This window comes from Ascidiella aspersa, chromosome 9, assembly GCF_963924565.1.
Source record: "Ascidiella aspersa chromosome 9, kaAscAspe10.2, whole genome shotgun sequence".
NCBI lineage: Eukaryota > Metazoa > Chordata > Ascidiacea > Phlebobranchia > Ascidiidae > Ascidiella > Ascidiella aspersa.
Window position 1 is genome coordinate 8605707 of NC_139455.1, and position 21567 is coordinate 8627273.

The 21567-nt window shown below is 34.3% G+C and overlaps 1 protein-coding gene across 1 annotated transcript; it reads right to left on the reverse strand.

The window, feature by feature from the left end:
* Window positions 1–517: 517 nt before the first annotated feature.
* LOC146132286 (integrin alpha-9-like) lies at window positions 518–19351 on the reverse strand. The gene is made up of 28 exons (XM_083397263.1): window positions 19247–19351; window positions 18719–18846; window positions 17949–18097; window positions 15555–15666; window positions 14676–14853; window positions 14289–14448; window positions 13957–14051; window positions 13297–13490; window positions 13107–13186; window positions 12371–12518; window positions 9262–9347; window positions 8574–8771; window positions 8120–8323; window positions 7689–7828; window positions 7469–7620; window positions 7073–7218; window positions 6812–6909; window positions 6287–6431; window positions 6067–6213; window positions 5376–5464; window positions 5159–5248; window positions 4070–4178; window positions 3866–3985; window positions 3535–3669; window positions 3133–3267; window positions 2638–2742; window positions 2302–2430; window positions 518–673 (listed from the first exon to the last, which is right to left on the reverse strand). Exons 5-28 carry the CDS (start codon window positions 14825–14827, stop codon window positions 518–520), a joined length of 3213 nt encoding a protein of 1070 aa, XP_083253389.1. The 5' UTR covers window positions 14828–14853; window positions 15555–15666; window positions 17949–18097; window positions 18719–18846; window positions 19247–19351.
* Window positions 19352–21567: the final 2216 nt, after the last annotated feature.

The following is a 21567-nucleotide window of genomic DNA, read 5'->3' on the forward strand; positions in this document are numbered from 1 at the left end:
TTGTTAGGTGCGATACGTGGTTTCAATTCTTATAACAAGTATAATCAAAGTATTAAACACTCATACTGAAACGCATAGATTCATACACAACAACTTTATCAGACCTAAGTTCGAATGTCAAAAAACAACACTAATATATATTCAAAACACATTACAATAATATGATTGCATACGAATAAGAGCATGGGATTTTGTTTGTTGAATCATATATTATACCGATCATATACTGTTGATTACATCTCAAGTATACCACAAACTTTCAATGGTTATTTTAAAGTATTTAAAATTGGTTATATTGTTCAAAGCTTGAAAATAGGTCTGTTAGAAAAAACAACTTCTCTGGGCTGTAATTTCATTTGTATATACATAGATTAAGTTAGATGTTTTACCAAGTAATTTTTGACGTGTAGAACTGCTGTGTTTAATTTTATATGCATATTTTATATATAAAAAACTTGGTCGGAAGGTGAAATATTTTGTCTAAAGCCTAATCAAATATTTATCACGTAGCAAATTTCTACTGCTCGTCTTCGAAAGCCGGGTTAGTCATTTCATGAATTTCGTTCTCGTATGTAGGTTCATAATTTCCCTCCAACTCAGTGCCGTCCATATCCGCTACCTGCCATTCGATTTGCTCCTTCAAGTCGCTGTATTTGCTTTTAAAGAATCCCATCTAAAAAGTATAAGCGGGAGAGTCAAAGCAGAACGAATATCTGTTTTCGACAAATTGCCACCTCGAACAAAATTGAAAGCTAATAGGTCAGTGGCTATTGTATTTAGAGATGCATATATACTGCAGGACGTTCAAAAAATATATTTTTTGTTTTTCTTATTGTCGGGCAGTGTTTGATAATAAGCAACAAAGAAAGTAATACTGATATAATTATTATTCCATAAATTTTAATAAAACCCTTTAAAATATAAGCAAGAAAGAAAAGTAATATTGATATTATTATTATTCTATTAATTTTTTATATAGCCCCTAAAAACATTATGGTAACTGACAAAAACGTATAGTCTATACTCTATACCAGTGGTTGTCAACCAACGAATAAATGCACTTACTTTTAAATTGTACAAATAAGGCATTTTAATTTAAATACAAATCTTGTTCTTCGACGCCATCAAGGTATTTTTTATATTCGGCTCTGTTTTGTACTGAGCCAAGCGATGTCACTACATTCGTCGAGATGATTTCTCGATTTTCCTTTTATTAATGCGTTACTATAAGCCTACGTGACAAATAAGTTGTGCATGAACCGCTGAATGTTGGCCTAAAAATGACCTTGAATAACCCTGTAGCATACTTTATGCCAGTGGTCGGCAAACTTTTTTTGTCGCGGCCCAAAGTACTCTTTTCGGGGCTATTGAAGGCCCACCATTTGATTTTAAGATGAAATATAACACGGCGCCTTGGTGCCCAAAAGACTGCCATTCGCGCGAAAAAAATTTCAATTACATACAGTTTAAGTTGGCAAAAAATATAGTTCGACAGGCTATCAGGACCACATTTGGCACGCGGGCCTTTCCAAGCTGAGCCAATTTAAAAATTCTATGCCACACCAATTTTAAAATAAAGTGTAATGAATGTACGATTGTACGACTATCACGCGGCCCACTAAAAATGGCCCACATTTGGGCCGCGGCCCTCAGTTTGCCGACCACTGCTTTATGCGTTTTACGATAGAACGTTTTTGTGCAACTGCACGTTCTTAAAGGAAATTGCGAACCGTTGCACCTGGCAATACACACTAGTTTCTCGCCGAACAGAATTTGTCGGACACTTAATGATTAGGCAAGGGTATCGGCAAGTAGGCCTAATAATTGGCCGCCCGAAAAAACGCTGACGCCGCACTACATGGCTACGTATGAAGTAGAACAGAGTAGGCCTTTTACCAAGCTTGCCACTCGCGAACGACAAATTAGGCGTAATAAAACGAAGAAAAATGATCCAATATTCTAATTTAAAAAGCACGTGTCAGAAAAATGGGTTACAAAACGTTACAAGAAAGGTTTACAATCATAATAAAAAACACAAAATTAAGTTAACTGGTAAATTTTGAAAATAGTGACACTTTGGTTTTCTCAATATCTAGCTAGAAAGTTATGCCAGTGGCCCCCCAATGACCGCTCCGTGGGCCGAGGGCCACGGTTGAGAAACCCTGCTCTATACCATGAGGTTTTGCTGTCGTGGGTGGTGGGTAATCACTGGTATGAAAAAAGGGTATAAACGTATTAACCATTTGAATGAGTTACGAAGCGCTTTTATTATTTTCCTGTTCGTTATTGCAGAGCACAAACCTTGTACAATATGGCAACCAGAATGGCAAGAAACACGACTCCTCCTGTTATTGCGCTTACGTAAATCCACCAAGTTGCGGGAGGAATTATAAGTGCAGGTGCTTCATACAACTTGGCTTTTGTGCTAACCTTTATAAATAATAACTTTTTAATAATCATTTAACATATTATTTTGTTATAATATAACATATTTTTCTATTGTTTTATTAAGCTTGCTTCGGTATAAAGCAATCGGTTTATTTTAATTTTATTTGCATCAAGAAATAAACAAAAACGTCTTTACTGTTAAATCTGTTCGTTTTTTATGAACAACTCTATCAAAAGTTACTGTAATACCTTCATAACAGATGGCTGGTATATATTACCGTCAGCATTGATGAGGAATCGAGATTCAGAAGCATCGTACATCAATTCAGATAGAAAGGATGTCTCGTTTTTGCTCTGTTTTACATAATTAGTTAAGATGCAAGAATTTGACTTCCCAACTGTCAATACACTTGTGTTTTTTATATGCATGCAGCCGTGTAAATACAAATAGAATATTATTGCAGTCGTATCGGTTAACCTTCACTTATATTTAGAAAGTTTGAAATACTCCTTTGAATCCCCTGTAACAGTTATGCTTTCCAATTTTTAGTACATTATATTATTAAATTACAATTGCAAACAGACAGGCGTTTGTTAGGTTTTACAATTATCAGAATTTTGCTCGTTTGGAATTCGACTTAATGACCCTGGTTGGCGCTTCTAACAATTTGGTAAGCTTTTAACCGTTTCCAATACAACATAACAAAGTAAGCATTAGGCATAGTTCTAGTTAAGAAAACTTACCGAAATATTAAGGGTTTGTGTCCATAATCTAAATGTTGCTTTGCATCGAACTACGTCAAACGCTTTCAGGCTAGTTATGTCACAAGTAGCTACGTCACATATTGCTGACGTACTTGTCGAATTGCCGGTACAGTCCTAAATAGAAGGTATTAGGTTACAAATTTACTTATACGTTTGATGTTTTGGTAAACAGGCTTCATGTACTTTTTGAGATTCAATTTAATTAACGTGTTACACAGTTCGGAAAATTGACACTAATGTCTGTTGACAAGTAGTTTGGATTTAAAGCTTTTGAGTTGTTTTCTTTCATCTTTTTATTGTTTTTTAATTAGCAAAGTATTTTAAGAGCCGTTTCTTGACCTGCTTCATAAGTAAATAGGATCTATTGATATATTAACTTACAAAAACATTCACGTCCAAAGAATTTGGGTTTGGTTGGACTGTGAAATTTCCAGTTCTGTTGGAAAGTGCTGCAGGAACAATGTCCAATTTGTAGGTATTTACATTAGTTTGATCGCATTTACTGGTTACAGTTCCCTGAAAGAAAAAACACACTGTTAAACATGAAAACGAAACTAACACGATAAGCTACGAATCATAACGGACGTTGTTTAATAAGCAAAAATTTAGTTAAGATTAACATGTCACGATAAAGACAGCGTTAACAACCAGTATGTGATGGTTTGTCATTCTGAAAAAATTGAAACAGTAAAATTTGTACAGTTCTTCTTACTCTTTGTGTAACGCACTGGAGGCCGTACAGGTAGAGCAATGGTAGTTTTGATTTGAGCGTGCTGGGATATTTTATCTTAAACGTTGATTGTGGAATGTTCGAATACCCATTTCCTCGAATCTAAATATATAAAAATAAGTGTCGAAAATGTAAAAGTGCCTATCACGAAACGCTTCAACTTTTAGTCGCTTTTCAAAACACCACCTCCATTTCCATGTCGACGTCGGTGATGTTTACTCCAACTTCATAAACCGTAGATATGTTTTTCGGTTCCTTGGTAAAGTTAAACACCACTTCGTTTTCTGCACTGGTTCTGTATTAAAATGACTTTTTAAAATCTTACGAATAACTTTTTTTGTTTATAGTAAACACATGTTATTGAACTATACCTATTTAAGCGAGGTTAGATTAGCGACAATTTGATAGTACTAAGCTTGATAGCGCCACCAAATGAGTTTCTAAAATGTCAGCCCATTGTGTTTAACAGCCAAATCATTTAATATCCAAATTTACTATCCGAAATCTTTTTAAGAATATTAAAAATGGTGAAATAATTTCTCACGTTTTTAGTAGTTACATTTTGCAACCCGTGATGTTTTGCTGATTTCGCCATATATTGCTAACGAGTTATTTACAACTATAAAAGTCATTTTTTTTATGTAGACTACTGGAAAAAGGTAAAAATATTTTAAGCAATTAATAATTTATTGGCTACACAAATTTAATTAATAACAGTGCGTAAACTTGAAACTTTAAAATTTAAAAGAAAGTTGGTTATAACTAGGGCGAATATTTTTTGACTTGCGAAAAAAAGTCAAAATTTTGTCAAAATTTACACGTTAGGTCAAAATTTGTTAAATTTTTTTTATCAAAAATCGAATAAAAATGCACATAAACCGTTTACAAAATTAAAAAAAACTATGGTCAGCTTTTTTTAATTGGTCGTAGTTTTGTTTTAATTTATCGTTAAATTTTATAAAAAAAAAAAAATAGTTTTGATGTATATTCAAAGTCTTTTCAACCGTATTATATCTTCATTAGACCAATATACGTTACGAAAACGACTGAATAGCAACGCCTATAGGTTATTTAAATTAATTTATTTCTAACAGGTCAAAATTTTGTCAAAATAAATTATTTTTAGGTCAAAATTTGTCTAAATTTTAATTTTTTAGGTCAAAATTTCCTTATTTTTAGGTCAAAAATATTCGCCCTAGTTACAACAAATTAAACTGATGATACAACATTCTAGCACCTGCTGTGAAAAGCGATGAATAACTGAACTATACTTACATCAATGTGGAAAAGTCGGAGCGATATAGCACGGGAAAAGTGGCGTTCCAACTGTTGTCTGAAGTATCTGCTTCTTCACCAGAGCTGATGCTAATTGTTTAAAACAATGATAAAACATATCAAATAAAAAAATTGAAATACAAGTAATAGTTACCAAATTGGATATAAATTCGGTTTTTGTCTTAGAAATATTTTTTATTTAGTGGAAAGTACCCACTTTGAATATGTTAGAATCCGTATAAATACGCTGTCGTGAGTTCCGCTGTTCTTTAGAGGCGTAGTTGATAAGATGACCTCAAAGTAACACTAAAAAAGCAAATGTATATTCGTCGTAAATAATTTGTTTCTTTTATTGTCATAAACTCATTCTATCTAAATTTGAATTTAAATATGATTGTAACTGCACACAGTCGGTATATCTAGGTTAAAACAGCTTAAACCTTACAGTATTGTATTTACATTACAGTAATTGCAACGTTGATTAATCAAGGGAAAAGTGAAAGGAAAAATGTAGTGTCTTGAATGTCAAAATGACACGGTGTTGGCTATAAAATTAAAAAAATGCCGATAGATACACGAGAGTAGTCTCATAATAAATAATATACAATGGGTAACAAAAAGTTAATTTGACCAAATCTATCATTCCATGTTATGGGGAGTTCCTGCTGGTACCTTTCTCGTCATGAATCAACAAAACAAACTCTTATTACAATTTGTTTTACTTTTTCACCTTGTTTTCTGGCCTTAATTGACAGTTAACCGTGATTTATCTGTACTTTTAATATAACTGATGTTATCTAGCTTAACAGGTTTATTACAAACGATACAAGCTTAACTGTTTTGACACATTTAGTGAATACATGTTAAATGAGTCATAATATTAAATTTTAACAAAACACTCTCCTTACCCATGATCCATTAGCCATAATGGAACGAGGTTGTGCATCATGAAAGTAAGAGGGAGTTTTTGTACGCTCGTTTCCTATTATCTTATCGTTTTCCTCTTCTCGCACACATGCAGATTGGTTTGGAGTGGAACTTTTTAGATTTTGAATCTGGTCAATAATGCACAACGAATTCTCATAGCTGCTTGTTGTTTAAACGCAGTTCATAGAAAGTTTAACTTACTTTGAGCCATAGAAGTTGAGTGCTGTAACTAATCGACACTTGTGTTTCAAACGCGTTTTCTCCCAAGTTTGTGAAGTTCACTTTGAGAACAACTGGGTCGTCGGATCCAACGAATAGTACGCTGGTGTTTTGAAATATTACCGAGCTAACAAATATGATGATTTCAGTTAAAACCAAGTAGGCTGCACCACAGTCAAAAATGAACTAAACTAATATACTCATTTCACCTCGAATTGCTAAAACTTGCGACGTTTGGCAAAATAGCCTCTGCGGTAGTCACCAGGTCGTATATACACGCATTTTCAAGTCCACAACCTTTTTCGATAATGGCAACCGCCAGCAGACTTTTGTTAATTGATCTATAACCACTTAAAATTAGAAGTCAGTGAAAAAAGTTACCAAAAATGTAGTTTTCATAACTTTTTTTAATGAGCAGCACTAGAACAGTTTTGATTTAAATGGCTTATGTGTATTTAAAGTTAGCAATAACTACTAAGAACATTTCTTGGAAACGATCACTCTTACGGATCTTCGATCGATGATATTGGAGTTGCAAGGTGCTTTTGCTGCATCGAATAGTTAACAGAAGCAGTGATGCTGCTGTCAAAGTCTGTCAAGTATTCCTAAGATAAAATCGATAGTTAATTTTGGCTATAAAAATTCGTTAATAAAGTGGTATGTTTTTTTTTGGTAAAATTGTTGTATACCCTTATACGCTTTTGTGCCAACAGAACGGCGGTATTTGCTATCGTGGCTGATATACGTTTAAAAAATCTTTTCACATACGGTTCTGATCAAAACTTGAAAGTCAATGCAGGTTTTAACGGCCTTCTCAAGTGTAACGTTAAGATTCCATGATGTTTTGTCAGGTGATAATTCTTGGACAAACAATCGTTTTAACATTGTGTCGATGGACAAATTGTAGTCAAGACCTGCAAATATTTCGATGTATTATTTTTTATGACAAAACTAGAGGATTTATAGACTCACGCATAGGTTATAATTGGTTACGTAAGCTTGTGTTGTTTTGTTTGTACAATTTTACGACGGAAGTATAGTCTTTAAACGCAAACTTTATTAAAAAATACAGGCTAGAAATTTCATAAAAAATATGAGATACAGTCCATAATTTTTCGAAATTTTCTATTATATAAAAAACACTGAAACTGATAGATTCTTTACCTATCAGGGGTTCCACTGATTTTCCGTCATAGCTAAAGCATAATCGAAGTATCGAGCAAGTCTTCGTTGAATTAAAGCTCAGGCATTTCAAAATATCAAGTTTATGAGGAATGAAGTTTAAAGAATTGTTAAATATCAGTAATGGTCGGGTCCTGAAAAAGACACAACATGTCATGTTATATTTTAAATTTTTAAATGCAGCTGAACGTTCGAGCAATACCGTAAAACTGTTATGTGGTCGCTCGTTGGTGAGCCGATCAAAACATCTGGGTACAAGTTGCCATCCAAATCTATCCCACCCTCAAGTGTTAGACCGAAGTTCAATAAGTTGATATTGTTGCTTACTTTAGCCTGGATACGCTGGAATAGACATTTCCGTTGTATGGTTAGTTATAGTTTTTCGAAAAAAAAGGGTTCATAAATTTTAAAGGGATCAAAAACATTTAACTAAACAATATTGAAATGAAAACAACAAGACCCCAGAAAACTAGGATGTAAGATTAGGTTAAAACGTATACATCCTATATTAGTATCTGCTTTAGCAGAAACCCAAGGCTAAGTGGTTTTTGTTACACAAACAGAGTTTTGAAATATTTCCACAATCGTTTGATACTTTAAAGAATCAACAAGTTAACGTTTCGGTGGACATACCTGTTGTATGACGTTTTTAATTCCCGTTGAGCTTCCATGATAAACGTATACTACTCCATTCCCATCTTCTGCATACGGAGCGGCTATCATTACGTCGTTGTAACCGTCGTTGTTTAGGTCGCCTAGTGACGTCATAGTAAACCCGAATCTTCCCGCTATATCACGCCTTCCATCCAATATTGTTGGGATATATGTAGAAGTGGACTAGGGTAAAAATCAAAACAAATAGAAGGGCAATTTTCGGTGCTAATATTTTAAAATCAGGTTATATGCTGTGGTTAATTTAAGAAAGGAATTTACTTGACTGAAATGAGCTATCTGACACCGAAAAAAGCGTCCTAAACAAATTCAGCCCAAACCAATTGTAGTTTTAAAACCATATAACTATACGCCAAAACGTAATAAGAATATCAAAGACCCCACAGAAGTATACGCAAAAATATGTTAAACTTACCCAAATTTTAAGCGTGTTCCTTCCCTGAGACATGTAAACGTACACCCTTCCCTCGTCATAGGTTTGTCCGATGTAGAGAGGCGCCCCCACTAACAAGTCGTCGAGGCCATCATTGTTAAAGTCTGCCGTCAGCAAAGCGCCCCCAAAGTAACTCCCAATGTGAAGATTGTTCTGCTCGCAGCCGACGCAATCGTGTGGCTGAATTGTGTAATGCACTTGTGTTGAAGTCCCCATCTTACTTTCTTCATACACCGCAACCTAAAATAGGCCCGTCAATTTCAATGGATCTATCGCGGTGTTTATTAATCATCTTCAAAAAGTGGAATCCTAGAAGTTTTCTCCACAATTGTAAAACGCTAAAATTTGACAATGAAAAAAATAAAATATTCCAACCATCAAAAAGAAAACGCTTTTTGAACCCCTGGATAATATTTAGACAAATAATTTGGACAATTGGACATAAGTTAAAATAATTTGCGCCCCTGCAGTTAAATGTTGCAAATTGGTACGAAATCAATTGTCTGAAGAGACCTTTTTAATGTGGAGATTTTATACGACAACGTAACAAAAAAGTTATAGCAAATAATTGCATTAGGTTTGCATGTTTCCATTATAGCTATACAAAGATATACTCTTGGTCATGCGTTAAACATTTTTTGTATTCCGCCAGATTTTTGTTTATGTTTACCGCGCCGTGCATAAGGTATCGTGGTGCGGATGTAGTTATGTATGTCGAAGAGCTGTCCTCATATCTACCACTTGATGTGGCATAACCTGAACAATACACAGATTGTTTTAAAGTATAGGAAGGTATAACAACAACAAAATAAGTAATATGTTTAAGAATGTACTTTTGCTGAAATTGGTGTGTTTTTGTCCCTATTTAGTTTTACCATAGGCCTTATACCATGTTCCAAAGACTAGGGTTTTATGTATCACAGGTCAACACAAATTTTTGCCACAAATTGTTAAAGTCGTCTTAGGATATTTCGGGGCACATGATACCGAAAATGTCTTTATTTTTTATTATAGTTTCAAATTGGTTCTAGTTTCTAAGATAATCGACAATTAAAATACATTTTAATATTGCCATCAGAAGGGACTAACACTGACTGGTTCGTTATGGAATGGTAAAGGAATGCTTAACAATAACATTCCAGTATCTACACCAGGGGTCGGCAACCTACGGCCCGCGGGCCGGATCCGGCCCGCCGATAAAATTCATCTGGCCCGCCGCCTCTTTGACAAACTAGGTACGATTCCATTTCAAATACTCTTTAACTATTTTAAGTACGTTAGTGCGAAAAATTTTCGCGCTTCGCGCGAATGATCCTTCTCCATTCGGTTTGTTTACGTTTTGACGCTGTCTTTTCAAATATAGTTTAGCGCTTCTTTACCGTTGTGCCGTGGAAGGCTGCCAAGTGCGTCGCGGATAAACGGAAAACGTATTCACAAATATTGGACATATATTTTTTAGCATTTTTTTATTTTTTTATTGTCGGCAATATAGGCTAATGAAAACTTGCAAGAAATGGCGTTATACCAAAATAAAATCGCGCTCGCTTCGCTCGCCAGGTGTGCCCGGACTTTGAAAGGTTGACAAACACTCAACTAGATTAACTATTGTTATTGCGTTTCCTTAAAGTACTTTTATTACACTTTTCATTAGTTGTATAGATGACGATGTGTGGACTCGGATTTTAAACCAAACAAACGCATTTTATTCGCGCTTTGTGCCAATACTTTAATACTGCCTCCTTAAATGTAATTAAACAAGTTTTTAGGCGCAAAAAAGATCCGAGGTCCGCCTGATTCACTGTAGTTTTAACATTTTAATAACATAATTCTTAGTTAACATTTTGTGCGGCCCGCAGAGACCTTTTTGAGTTTGGTTTTGGCCCGCGACTACAAAAAGGTTGCCGACCCCTGATCTATACACAAACAATAACAGTATCGTAGGAAGTTTTAAAACACAGGCAAGGGATAAAGCGAAAGGTTAGGTATGGAGGAGTAGAAATAATATAAAAGTAAGTTACTCATTCTAATCAATACTAAGCGTGGAGATCATGCTGATTTGTATGCACCTTTGCAGTGGAAATATTGTGAAATTGTTACATGGAAAACTGCACTTTCATTCCAAGATTTTTGTAACCCAAGCTCATCGGTGTGCGTGATTCGACAAATGAAATTATTAAGTGCATATTTTGACATGAGGATGCGAGATCAAGATAAGTTCTGGTACTCTGAAACCGTTTCTAGGTTTGAGGTAAATAAATTCGGTTCTCGACTCAAGATAAATCGAAACCTAATTAGGTACGTTTGGGGTGGATATAGTAGGAGGAATCCCAGAATAACCATGACGATTGTTACTTATGTATGGCAACCGTTTGCGAATGAAATCGGCGGACTATAGGTGGCATTATCCTGCTATTATGTCCGCGGGGGGAGTACTGGAACATTCAATTTTCTAATTTGTGCTACATCGTGTTTTAAGTGATGACTTGTAGAAATGATATGTATGTTGCATCAGTAAGTTTCAATCAATTCAGCTTTGTTTGAGTTAGTTTTATCAAAACAAAACAAGCAGATAAAGTCTTAGTTTATCTGTTCGGTGAATGGCCTTCTTAAACCTGACGGCAACATAAAGTTCACACGTAACGGGATGATGTAATACGAATTGTGGTATTTAAATATTTTTTTATTGTGTGACACATAGAAGACCTTGTTGCTGCCACAGCGTATTAAACGAAGTTTAAATTGTGTTCTCCTTTATAAAGATAAAACAGATTTTTGAAAAATACAAAGACTTAGTACGAGGGGCCTTAAGATGAAATGTGGACCAACTCGCAAGCTGTTATAGGATAGAAATGAGCGTAAAACTGCATTTATTTTTAGCCGTTTAAACGATGCCTATGGAAAGCTGGTTAATGTTGGCGAAGAGCAGGGCGAAAAGGCTGCGAGACAGGAAAAAGGAAGAAAGGACCCGAGGTTGATGATATTCCAATAAAGTGTCTTATTGGCGTGAAGCTGTATGCGTAATTGAGATAACAGATGTTTATTTAAATATACCATAAAGTGCTTTTTTAAACCAGGACCTTAACATATCCTACAATGACTCTCATATACCGCGCGGCAAGAAAAAACGTTGTTGACCAGTGATAATATTTGTTCTTGGTACTTTTATGTGAAATCTACATTGTTTACTGTGTTATAAAGTATACGAAATGTTTTATAATTTTTTTTATTGTTTTTTGAAACTTTTTTATAAAAGGAATTTTTTTTCCTGAAAAATGCTCTGTTTGACTTATCATCCAATGTAAGAATGTTATCAACTAACTTGGCGCAAACTTTCGGTAAGCGTGTTTCTACATGTATTAAAGTAATTGATATTAAAATATATAGTTTAATACCACATTTTAAATATTATTTCTTATATAACGTAAGCCGTTATCGTTTGTCCGTACGACTTCTAAAGGGTCATATTGCAGGTGTACGCAGTTTTACGCAGTTTTTCAGCGTTTTTATACAATATTTAGCCACAAATTAAAAAAAAATCGCAAATTAAGAACTACCTTGACAAAAATATTAATAATATATTGGCAGTATTGCACATTATTTTCTATTTTCAATATTTTCCTTGGCCTAAATTAGTCCTCTGTAAAAGTACGTTCGATAGAAAAAATATATTTATTTAGGCAGTGAAGTGCAACGTGTATCAATTCGAACATCATTTGTCTTTTATCCAGCATCAATACAAGCTAAAGATCCCTCAAAACCCAATACTTGAGATGACTCACCAAGATAACAATCATTGGTCGCATCGGTGAGATTCGGCAATGCAGAAATAACATTTTCGAATGATAATGCCGAAGATGTCGAATTGAAGTTCACTAATGTTCCCATGTTACGATAGCTTCCAACAGCACCAAACACCTGGTTGCCACTCTATGATTAAAGTTATATGACAAAAATAATGTAAGGTTTTTTTAGTGTTAAATTTCTCAGACGTATTTCTTATAATCTCCGGTGCCGTTATTCCAACAAACTATAGTACAATATATGGCATATATTTCGGGTACAATTGTCAAAAAGAAAAAAAAAATAAGTTGTTTTTCTGTTTAGTTTAGCAAGTGTGCTGCTGTGTAAACTCGAAAACTCCCATTTATAAAAAGATTCTTCCTGTCTTTCATCATTTAACGCAGTGCAATGATGTTTGCTGTAACATATTTGACAGCTTCCTTTTAAGCAGCTATTATCAAAAATCTGAATTAAAAAGGGAAAAAATGTTTTTGGAGGATTGCTTCGCGGGGCAGGTTTTTGGTTAGGGTCTTCTGTCCAGCTGTTTTTTAAAACAAAATGCTCAAAGATATAAGTTGTATTTTAATTGGACCATTTTTAGTACATCAAAATATAAAGCGAACCCAGCACTCACGAATAAAGTATAGTTAACAAAAACAAGAAGTGCACCTGAAGCAAAAAAGAGTTACAATAGATTGTTTGGTTTAAGTTTATACCTTTGATAAAAAGGCCTACCTTGGTTTGAAGTCCCGAGAATCCAAAAACATTATTGATCAAGGATTCTTCTATTGGTATATCTTCCGAACTTTGTTCACCTGTTTTACAGAACAGTTAATAAATAGGCAAACATGCGTGCTCAGCACCTTAACTATTATGACACACCTTCTTCCTTATAATTCAAATTTTAAAAGTCTTATATCGTTACCTTCTGCTCCTGTTTGTGCTATTTGATTTGTTATGTCGTTTAGTGCTTCAGCCAGAAGATCGAAATTAGCTGCTGTTAAAACCCTATCGTTACTACTGTTTCCGTTTGCACTTATTCGGAGTTCCTCCATAATAATAAGGTCACCAACTCCGACGGCGTATACAGTGATGTTTTTCTCCGATGTAAGTTGGTAGCTGCAAATGACGCACAGACGTAAGCATTTACCACTGTTTACCTGCGAAGTATTACAGGTTAAAAATAAAAACATGTAGCTTTTTAAATGATTATGTAATTTTCCGATACACTGTAGTTTTAAAAGAGAACTAGTGTTAGCCGTTTTACATTACACAAACTTTTTCTGTAACCCAAAAATAAGCCCATATTTTTTTCTATATTCATCTTATCAATCCTAAACTATTGCTAATCTTACCAGTTATTAAGGATGTTTATAGGTTTCAAAAAAAAAGAAATCACACATTTCGTTATGTTTTTTAGGCTTTTTTTAGACCTGGCCCTCTAAGACATTTTCTGTTTTTTTATACGGTTCCCTGTCAAAAATAAATACCCAACCGAGATATACTGTCGATTTTTCATTTGATGACTAAACATATCATTGGAAATAGAATTGGGGGATTTTAATAAATTGTTTTGTTATACAACCTTTGCATCAAGTTCGTTCTGTCAGTCGCTTGTCCGTCCGTAATTAAAATCAGAAATTTTGTTGAATTCTTGTTTGCGGATTTGGCAAAATCAAGCTTAAAGTTAAGAAATATTTAGTTATTATGAAACTGATACTCTAATAAAAACAAGGAAAAGCAGTATGGCTGTTTTGCAAGACAAAGTGTTTTTATTAGATACATTTTTTAAAGTTTGCGTTAACGACACATTTTTCTGCTTATCTATATACAATTGAAATATTCACACTCTACAAGGAGTCTTACGTTCTATGTTCATTCTAAATAAATTTCGATAAACCTAGTCAGATAACTTACCTTAACTGCCCTCTCGATAGCGAGTGCCGTATATGTATTGGCTGCATACAAATGCTTCATGTTTGTCGTTATTGCATCTTTAATGCATTGCACTGATTTACATTCAGTGAATTTTAATGGTGTTTTGTAAAATCTTGGGTCCTCTGATGCGTAGTTCGGGCTGAAGAAAAAAATATTTACAGAAGTTTTCGCAAAAAAAATGGTATTTTTCTGACGCAGTTTTGTTTATATTGTTTATTATTAGTGTACCCAAGTTTTGTTTATCATCGTGAAATATATTTTTTACTTAAAATGTAACACCGTTTTATATATTTTGATTTCCTATGGTTTTCAATTTATCTAGGAGAGGATAAATTTTTACATGTTATTTACGCAAGTTGGTCTTACTTTCTTGGGTTGTTTTGTCCGTATTGCAGAATTCCAACTTGTGCAGTTTCGCCGATAAATAATTCAAATGAGTCGGAAACATTGAGCATAACGTTTTTCATTATATTAAAATTCTCATTAGATATTGATCCTGAGCTATCAACCACAAACATGACATCCAGAAAGTTTTTGTAGCAGCCTGTAATATAAGTTAAAGTATAGGTCAAAATTAAAACGAATTGCAAATGACTTAACTTAAACGTTCATAAACATGTGTGTGGGGCAGGCTATACAGCTATGCGATAATTGCGATATAGCTCTTGAGAAGCCGGACCAACGATAATGGAACACGTCACAGAACACCGGGAGCCTCCAGACAAGCCGAAATGAGTTTAAAATCAGAAATATTTTAGGCCCGGCTAGAAAAACAACTGTAGACTGCGGTGAGAATTGAACTAACGACCTAAAAAAAAGTCATACAGGACCGCCGCTCTGCATACTGAGCTACTCCGAATTTCTAGCCTGGTCTTGCATGCCCAAAAATATTTGGTTAACTGACTAATTTTGGTCCACGCTTTTTTATTTAGGTGGTTATTTTAACAACAAGTGATTTAGCCGTAATTTTTGTTATCCAACCAAACACTTATATACTTATTTGTTTCGATGAAATACATCTGTAACCGTACTATTCAATAAATGTGGACATATTATTGTTTCAAATACCACACACATGTAGCGGATAAGTTTTGTTGTTAAATTTTCGCTAGAATTCTGTTTACGCTTTAATCAATAGCCGGGTAGCCCATTGCAGCTCCAAAAGGCATTGATGTTCATTTATAACCAAATGCCTGAAAACATGATTGCAGACACCTATGTTGCCAAACTATTTATTTTGCATACTCCTCTCGTTCCAATCCAACCATTTGATGTTATTAGGAAGTGTCCCAGTATAACAAGCCCCCGGTGACGCGTGAGTTGTTCCACATTGTTTTGTTCGACGTGGAGCGCAAACCTGTTAAATACCAAAAAAACATTACATATTTCAGCGGTATGACAGTTTTGGGGAGCTTAACTGATGCACCAACTCGCAATTTGAAAAATAGGCTGTGTTGATCATGCTGCTGAGAAGAACGAAAATTAACAGACTTAAGCTGACAGAGCTTTATGTACTGACCCACTTTTCACTTTGACTGGTCCAAATTATAAACAAGTGTTTTTCAATTGATTGGTGTCATTTCGGGACTACATATCAACCAAAATAAAGTTCCAGCTTATTCAGATTGGAAAAATTCGCCATTTTGGATTTTTGAAATGGTGGCCATACAGGGTTATTTCATTTAAATTTGCTAGGCGATGCAACCCATGGTTTTAGAATTGTAGATGTTCAAAATTGTTACCAAATTCCGTAGAACAATGAAATACTTATTTCCTTTTAAGGTACATATTTGCTCACTAAAACGCGACTGGAAAAGTAAAATTTGATGCCGTACCAGTTTCTTGTTTTTTCTCTGTAATATGACTTTCATTAACGTTCACATAAGTTGTAAACATACACCAAGGCGTGCGTGTTTGAAGTAACACTAAAATTAGATGTTTATTCAATTGTGGTAGTTGTTTACTGTCTACGGTGTTAAGCACAGTTTGCGAATCATTTTAGTAGAGCAAGAATTTAATTAGGTTTAGTAGTCCCCGTATATACAATTCCCATATGCCTTGGCTTTTTTACCTATACATAAATGTAAAAAGTGGAATGTATTACATCGTTCATGAAATATCAATAACAGAGTATAAGCAAGATGTCATTCTTCACGTTTCCTTCAATAAACGTTTTGCCAAATAAACTAAATGAACAAACAATGTATTTTGCGCTTCGCCGGTTACTGCCTTCAGTATAGTTAGACTGTTTTTTATTTGCAGAAAATTCCAGAGTAAGTCGCTCATTGAAAGGTATTATATTAAAAATCTCAAAAGCCACACGTTTTCATGAGAATTTTTTTAATGTAAAATTATCACGGTCCACCAGACATTGCTGAATTTGGTTTTGGCAGCGACTAGGAAAAACTTAACTTTGTTTAAATTCGTCTGGTTACGCCTGTTTGGTTAACTTGACACGGAACTGTGAAACATTGGACTATAATTGTATTCATTTATAAACAATTCGATATTTTCTTTTTCTACTATCAAGAGTTTAGTTTAACATGAACTAAAAAAGCAGTGGTTTTAACCTGTTTGTTGTCGCCCTGTTTCAGTTTTCAAAAACCCAATTTGGTGTATAATGTGAAAACCAGAGTCAATCAGAATTGCTTTAAAATTGGTCACGTGTTTACAATGGATTGGTATAAAATTAGGTAAAATGTCCGGATTTACGCCAAAACTGTGAACAATTTGCTAAAGTTATTGTTAACTTTGAGCCATCATTCATCGCATTACCATTTTTAACACTTCTTGTCTCAATCTATAGATCCATTAATCGAAAACAAGCGCAATCGTGACGTCATAAACAAAACTGGCTCATTGCAGCAAGTGCCACATAAAGATATTTTTTGGACTGGCCGTTGCTTTACTCCTTTTACTGCAGTGGTTCTCAACCGGGGACCACGGACCCCTGGAGGTCCGTAAAAGCTTCTAAATATACCTTTATTAAATTAATTAACGCTTGGTAACACGCATCACAATCTTTGTAAGCGACAAATTACATTGTAACATTTTGTAAATCGCAGTGAATGTGATGTAACACTTCCATTGTGATGTAACACAAATAGATTATAAAATGGAAGGTAGCATTACAACAGTTCACATGTAGCCTACTCAGTACTTAATTTATGCTATCGTTCGCAAGGATTTCGTCTAGCATTTTCAAAAATACAACCGCGCATTTCAAGACTGACTTCTACTTAACATAAGGTGCACTAAAAACAACCAAAAGCAAAAATTTTAGGGGTCCGGGACTATTTGACAGCAGTAAAATAGGGTCACGGGTAAAAAAAGGTTGAGAACCACTGTTCTACCATAGAATACTAACTGTAATTAGTATTCTATGGTTCTACTGCTAAACTTTTTGTTAATAATGTTTTTTTTTCTTGTAAAAGGACGCTTCGTTTGGTTTTATTTTGTTGCATATTGCAAGAAAATTGTTATTTTTGACTAAATTTATTCCAAGAAATCTAATGACAGTAGCCTATGCGGCATAATCAGTATCAACTGTTTATAAGCCCTTCCACTATACTTAAACCGAACTCCTAATTTTCCATGTCAATTTGTTAATTGGAAGAGTTCAATATAAAATGTACTTACCGTGTATGTATCTAATCTTGAAGTTTGGAAAAGCGTCGAGCCCAAACTTCCCAAACCTTTGATATGGGTGGATCCTTCAGTTGTGGTATTGTCGTCATCACTAATGATGACTTTACACGAAAGATTTGACACCCAAGCAGCTTTATTATCTGCGCATCATATATTTATTTATTTACCAATCATAATTGTGTCGTCAACTTAAGTTGTTGAAGTGTAATTTTTGCGTCGTTATTAAAAAGTGCGTCATGTGTGTCATGTCTAATCTGTAAACAGCTTTTCATAAATATTCAACCAGTGAAAAAAAGTTTTTTAAAAATGAATAATTATAAATTATTGTGCCCAAACCGAGTATATTTTACATCACAGAATCACAAAATAATAAAATTTGTGTTATCATTCTTTCATAAAAAATCTCTTTTGTTGCATGTGTGCCAACAAGTTTCTGTACAGCATGGACGATCTGCAATAATTGCTAATTAAATGAGACAATAAATAATTTTGTCTATTGGATTTTATCTTTGTCAAGAAAACTGTTAATATTGATTATAAAGAACATATGTGCACTGCATACATGGTGTAAACTAAGGGTTGCTAACGCATACTTATATTTTCGGTAGTTAAAATAATAATGAACTGCAACATAAATATTTATATTATTTTAACGAGTCAGTTTAGTTTGGCCATATTGTTAACTCCAACGAACCTATAGGACGCCATTCGTCGATGTGAATTTTAGCGCAATTTAACATTAAGTTTATTAAATGTCTTACCCGTTGAAGCGTTTTGCTTGTTTAGATTTAGCTGGTTGTTAAGTTGGGCAGTGCATTGAATCACGCTACCTTGCGAGAGAAATGGCTTAGCGGTGTCTCTTTTATACTTTGGGGCACCAAGGGTCAACCTAATTGACAAATACAAAAAATAACCCGAAAATGTAATATTTAGCCTAGTACACTTCCAATATTTTGTGTTACTGTTCGCTTTTTAAGATGATTTACTGACCCGAAATTGTGACTAAACACTTAATACAATAAACACGTGCAATATATACGATTAAAATCAACAGATTTGATTTTAGGTTGAATTTAAACCCTGGCTTTTCTTTTTTGATTACATTTATAAGCCTTTTTTATCTCTAGGCCTGTAGATCATCTGATAAACATATTTTTGCCAGCATTTGTTCTACGTTTGTGCCTTTCTTGTTAACTATCGTAGGCCTATCGCTATAGTTTGATCACGATCAACGGACTTTACACGCATGCAATGCACAAGATTACGACTTGCTAAATATAAATCTTTACCTGACATGAGAGTCATTAGTGAACACAGAAACTTTGTAGCCGGCGTAATTCGATAGCCCTGCAGCTTCTGTTACGTTTATTTTAAACGAAGTTACTGCTTCTTGTGAAACATCAATGTTAAAGCCGAAAACAGTTTGCAAACAATACGCTGCCAGAGCCAATTTGTTCAAGTTTGTCAGCATTCTGTAAAGTTGTTCTTGGCTTAGCAAGGTTCTTGCTATAGTTTTCTTGCTAAGCTACTGCTGCTGCTATCACTAGCCTCATTAGTTTATTCTTAAAAAGTTTAAAATATATATGATATTGTCAGCTGGTCCTTTATCGGTCGGTGTAATATCATAAGGTTTCTTATTTTGCAGTTTAGCTTACTATTTTAGTTAGCGCCCTTTTAGTTTGCATTGCAATAGGTTAAGATAACATTTCCAATAAAACAATATTTTCCTGATGATATCTACGCGGCAACAGAACCGAATGGTGACTTATATTTTTATAACCCAATCAACTATATGTCCCACGAATAACCTTAATATTTATTGCGCGATAAGCTTTAAATTAACCATTATAAAATATTGTAGTGTTTGCTATCTTAAAGGTGAATGGATGGGATTATATTGCAGACGCCGTATTCATTTTTACGTACTAGTCATAACAACTATTGTTGGGATAATAACTTTTCAGTTTCTTAGACAGATTTTTAAATATACTTGGTTACGTTATACTTGCCTAATAGGTTATGCAAACCTCCCCGTGGCGAAGTGATTTTAGGTCTCCGTAACATCGCCACTTTCAACGTTTTATTCTAAACAAAATGTAACGACCTATCACAAAAACTTGGTTCTTGAGTGCGTTCAGCAGAAAACATGTTTCTGTAATAATTTTTCGTTATGTGGGGCAAGGTTCTTTACAGAAACGAAGATATTATTCGCGCTGATCAGAATTATGTTTTTGATTGATAATTAAAAAAACAGTGTAAGGATATATATGATTTGCTATGGCAAAACGAAAATCGACAAAAGAAAAACTGTAGATACCGCACACGTTTAATAACAAACATATACACCTTGCTTGCCAAAGCCTTCGGTATTTTTGACGGACAAACCAAGTGATTGCATTTTCTTAGTAAATTTAAGAACTGTTGTTGATAATGAGATTCTGCGAGTATAATAATATGTTTCTTGTGGTTTCGTTCATTTCGAATTTATTAAAAGCCATAGTTGCTTCTGCTATACGTTTAACTGGACGCCCAAAAACATTTTGTCAGCCTCCTGTTATTCTCCATTTCATCAAACAGATAGGAATGTACAACTGAAAAGACGCTGACAAACCCTACTTTTGAAGCATTGAAGTCAAATGAAGGGGGATTCGAAATGGTGTGAAATCATCGCTTAAAAGTTTAACTACGCCACTTTGTTTATGCTAGTTAATTAATTCTCCAAATTTATATCCAAACAAGCCAAGCAAAACGGGAAAACACAAGTTTCATTGGAGCCTTCAGATATTGCCAACACCGTACCTACTGCGTTTTAAACAATGTATTTGGTTGCTTGTAATTTTATAAATTTTTTCAGAGACTTCACAAAGTTACGTAATAAAGTGACGTCAAATAGTTACGTCATAAGTGACGTCACACGGTTACGTGAAAAAGTGACGTCAAAACTAAACGAGACGTCATAAAAAGTATAACCTTAAACACCACAGTTCGTTTATTTGGTTAAAGTGTTAGATTGAATAGGTGTTACTTTCAATACATAAGGTATAACGATGTAATCGACTCTCGCAAAGTGCGCCTTTAAATCGTTAAGGTTTACCGATAGAACGTGCGACACCTTTGGGCTAAAACAATTGGATAAAAATGGGCTAAGACTTTGTAGCAACATAATTAAATTGCCGCGTAGCGCGAAGTTGAAATAAGGTTATATGTGAAATAAGCCCCGAATACATGGGGAGGGCATAGCCACTTGGCTAAGATATTCTCGAGACATAACTAGAAGTTATTAATTTGCTTAGTTAAAATGGGTCAAAACAGTTTGGGGGAATGCATGGCAACGTCCACCACTCTGATGAGGCCCCGTTAGAGGTTTGAAGAGGCCGGATAACTCCTCTTACTTTATATGCTGATAAATCTTTTAATCGCAAGAATATTTTCTTTTAGATGCTTAAAGGATTTTATTAATAAATAATATACATTGTGACAGCTTGTATATAGAGTGATTATAGTGAGCATGAGTACCAACTGACTGTCAGAGTATTATTGTACTGTAAAAGTTTTATTTAAAAAAAAAAAAAAAGAAAAAAAAAGAAGTATATATACAACGATTGTAAGA

Excerpts from the sequence above, each read along its gene's own strand:
- LOC146132286 (XM_083397263.1), bottom strand. The coding sequence starts at position 14,827 with ATGTTTGTGGTTGATAGCTCAGGATCAATATCTAATGAGAATTTTAAT. Across the intron at positions 3,670-3,865 it reads TCCAGTGCGTTACACAAAGA|GGAACTGTAACCAGTAAATG; the intron begins GTAAGAAGAACT and ends TTTTTCTTTCAG. Across the intron at positions 674-2,301 it reads TGGTTGCCATATTGTACAAG|ATGGGATTCTTTAAAAGCAA; the intron begins GTTTGTGCTCTG and ends TATACTTTTTAG.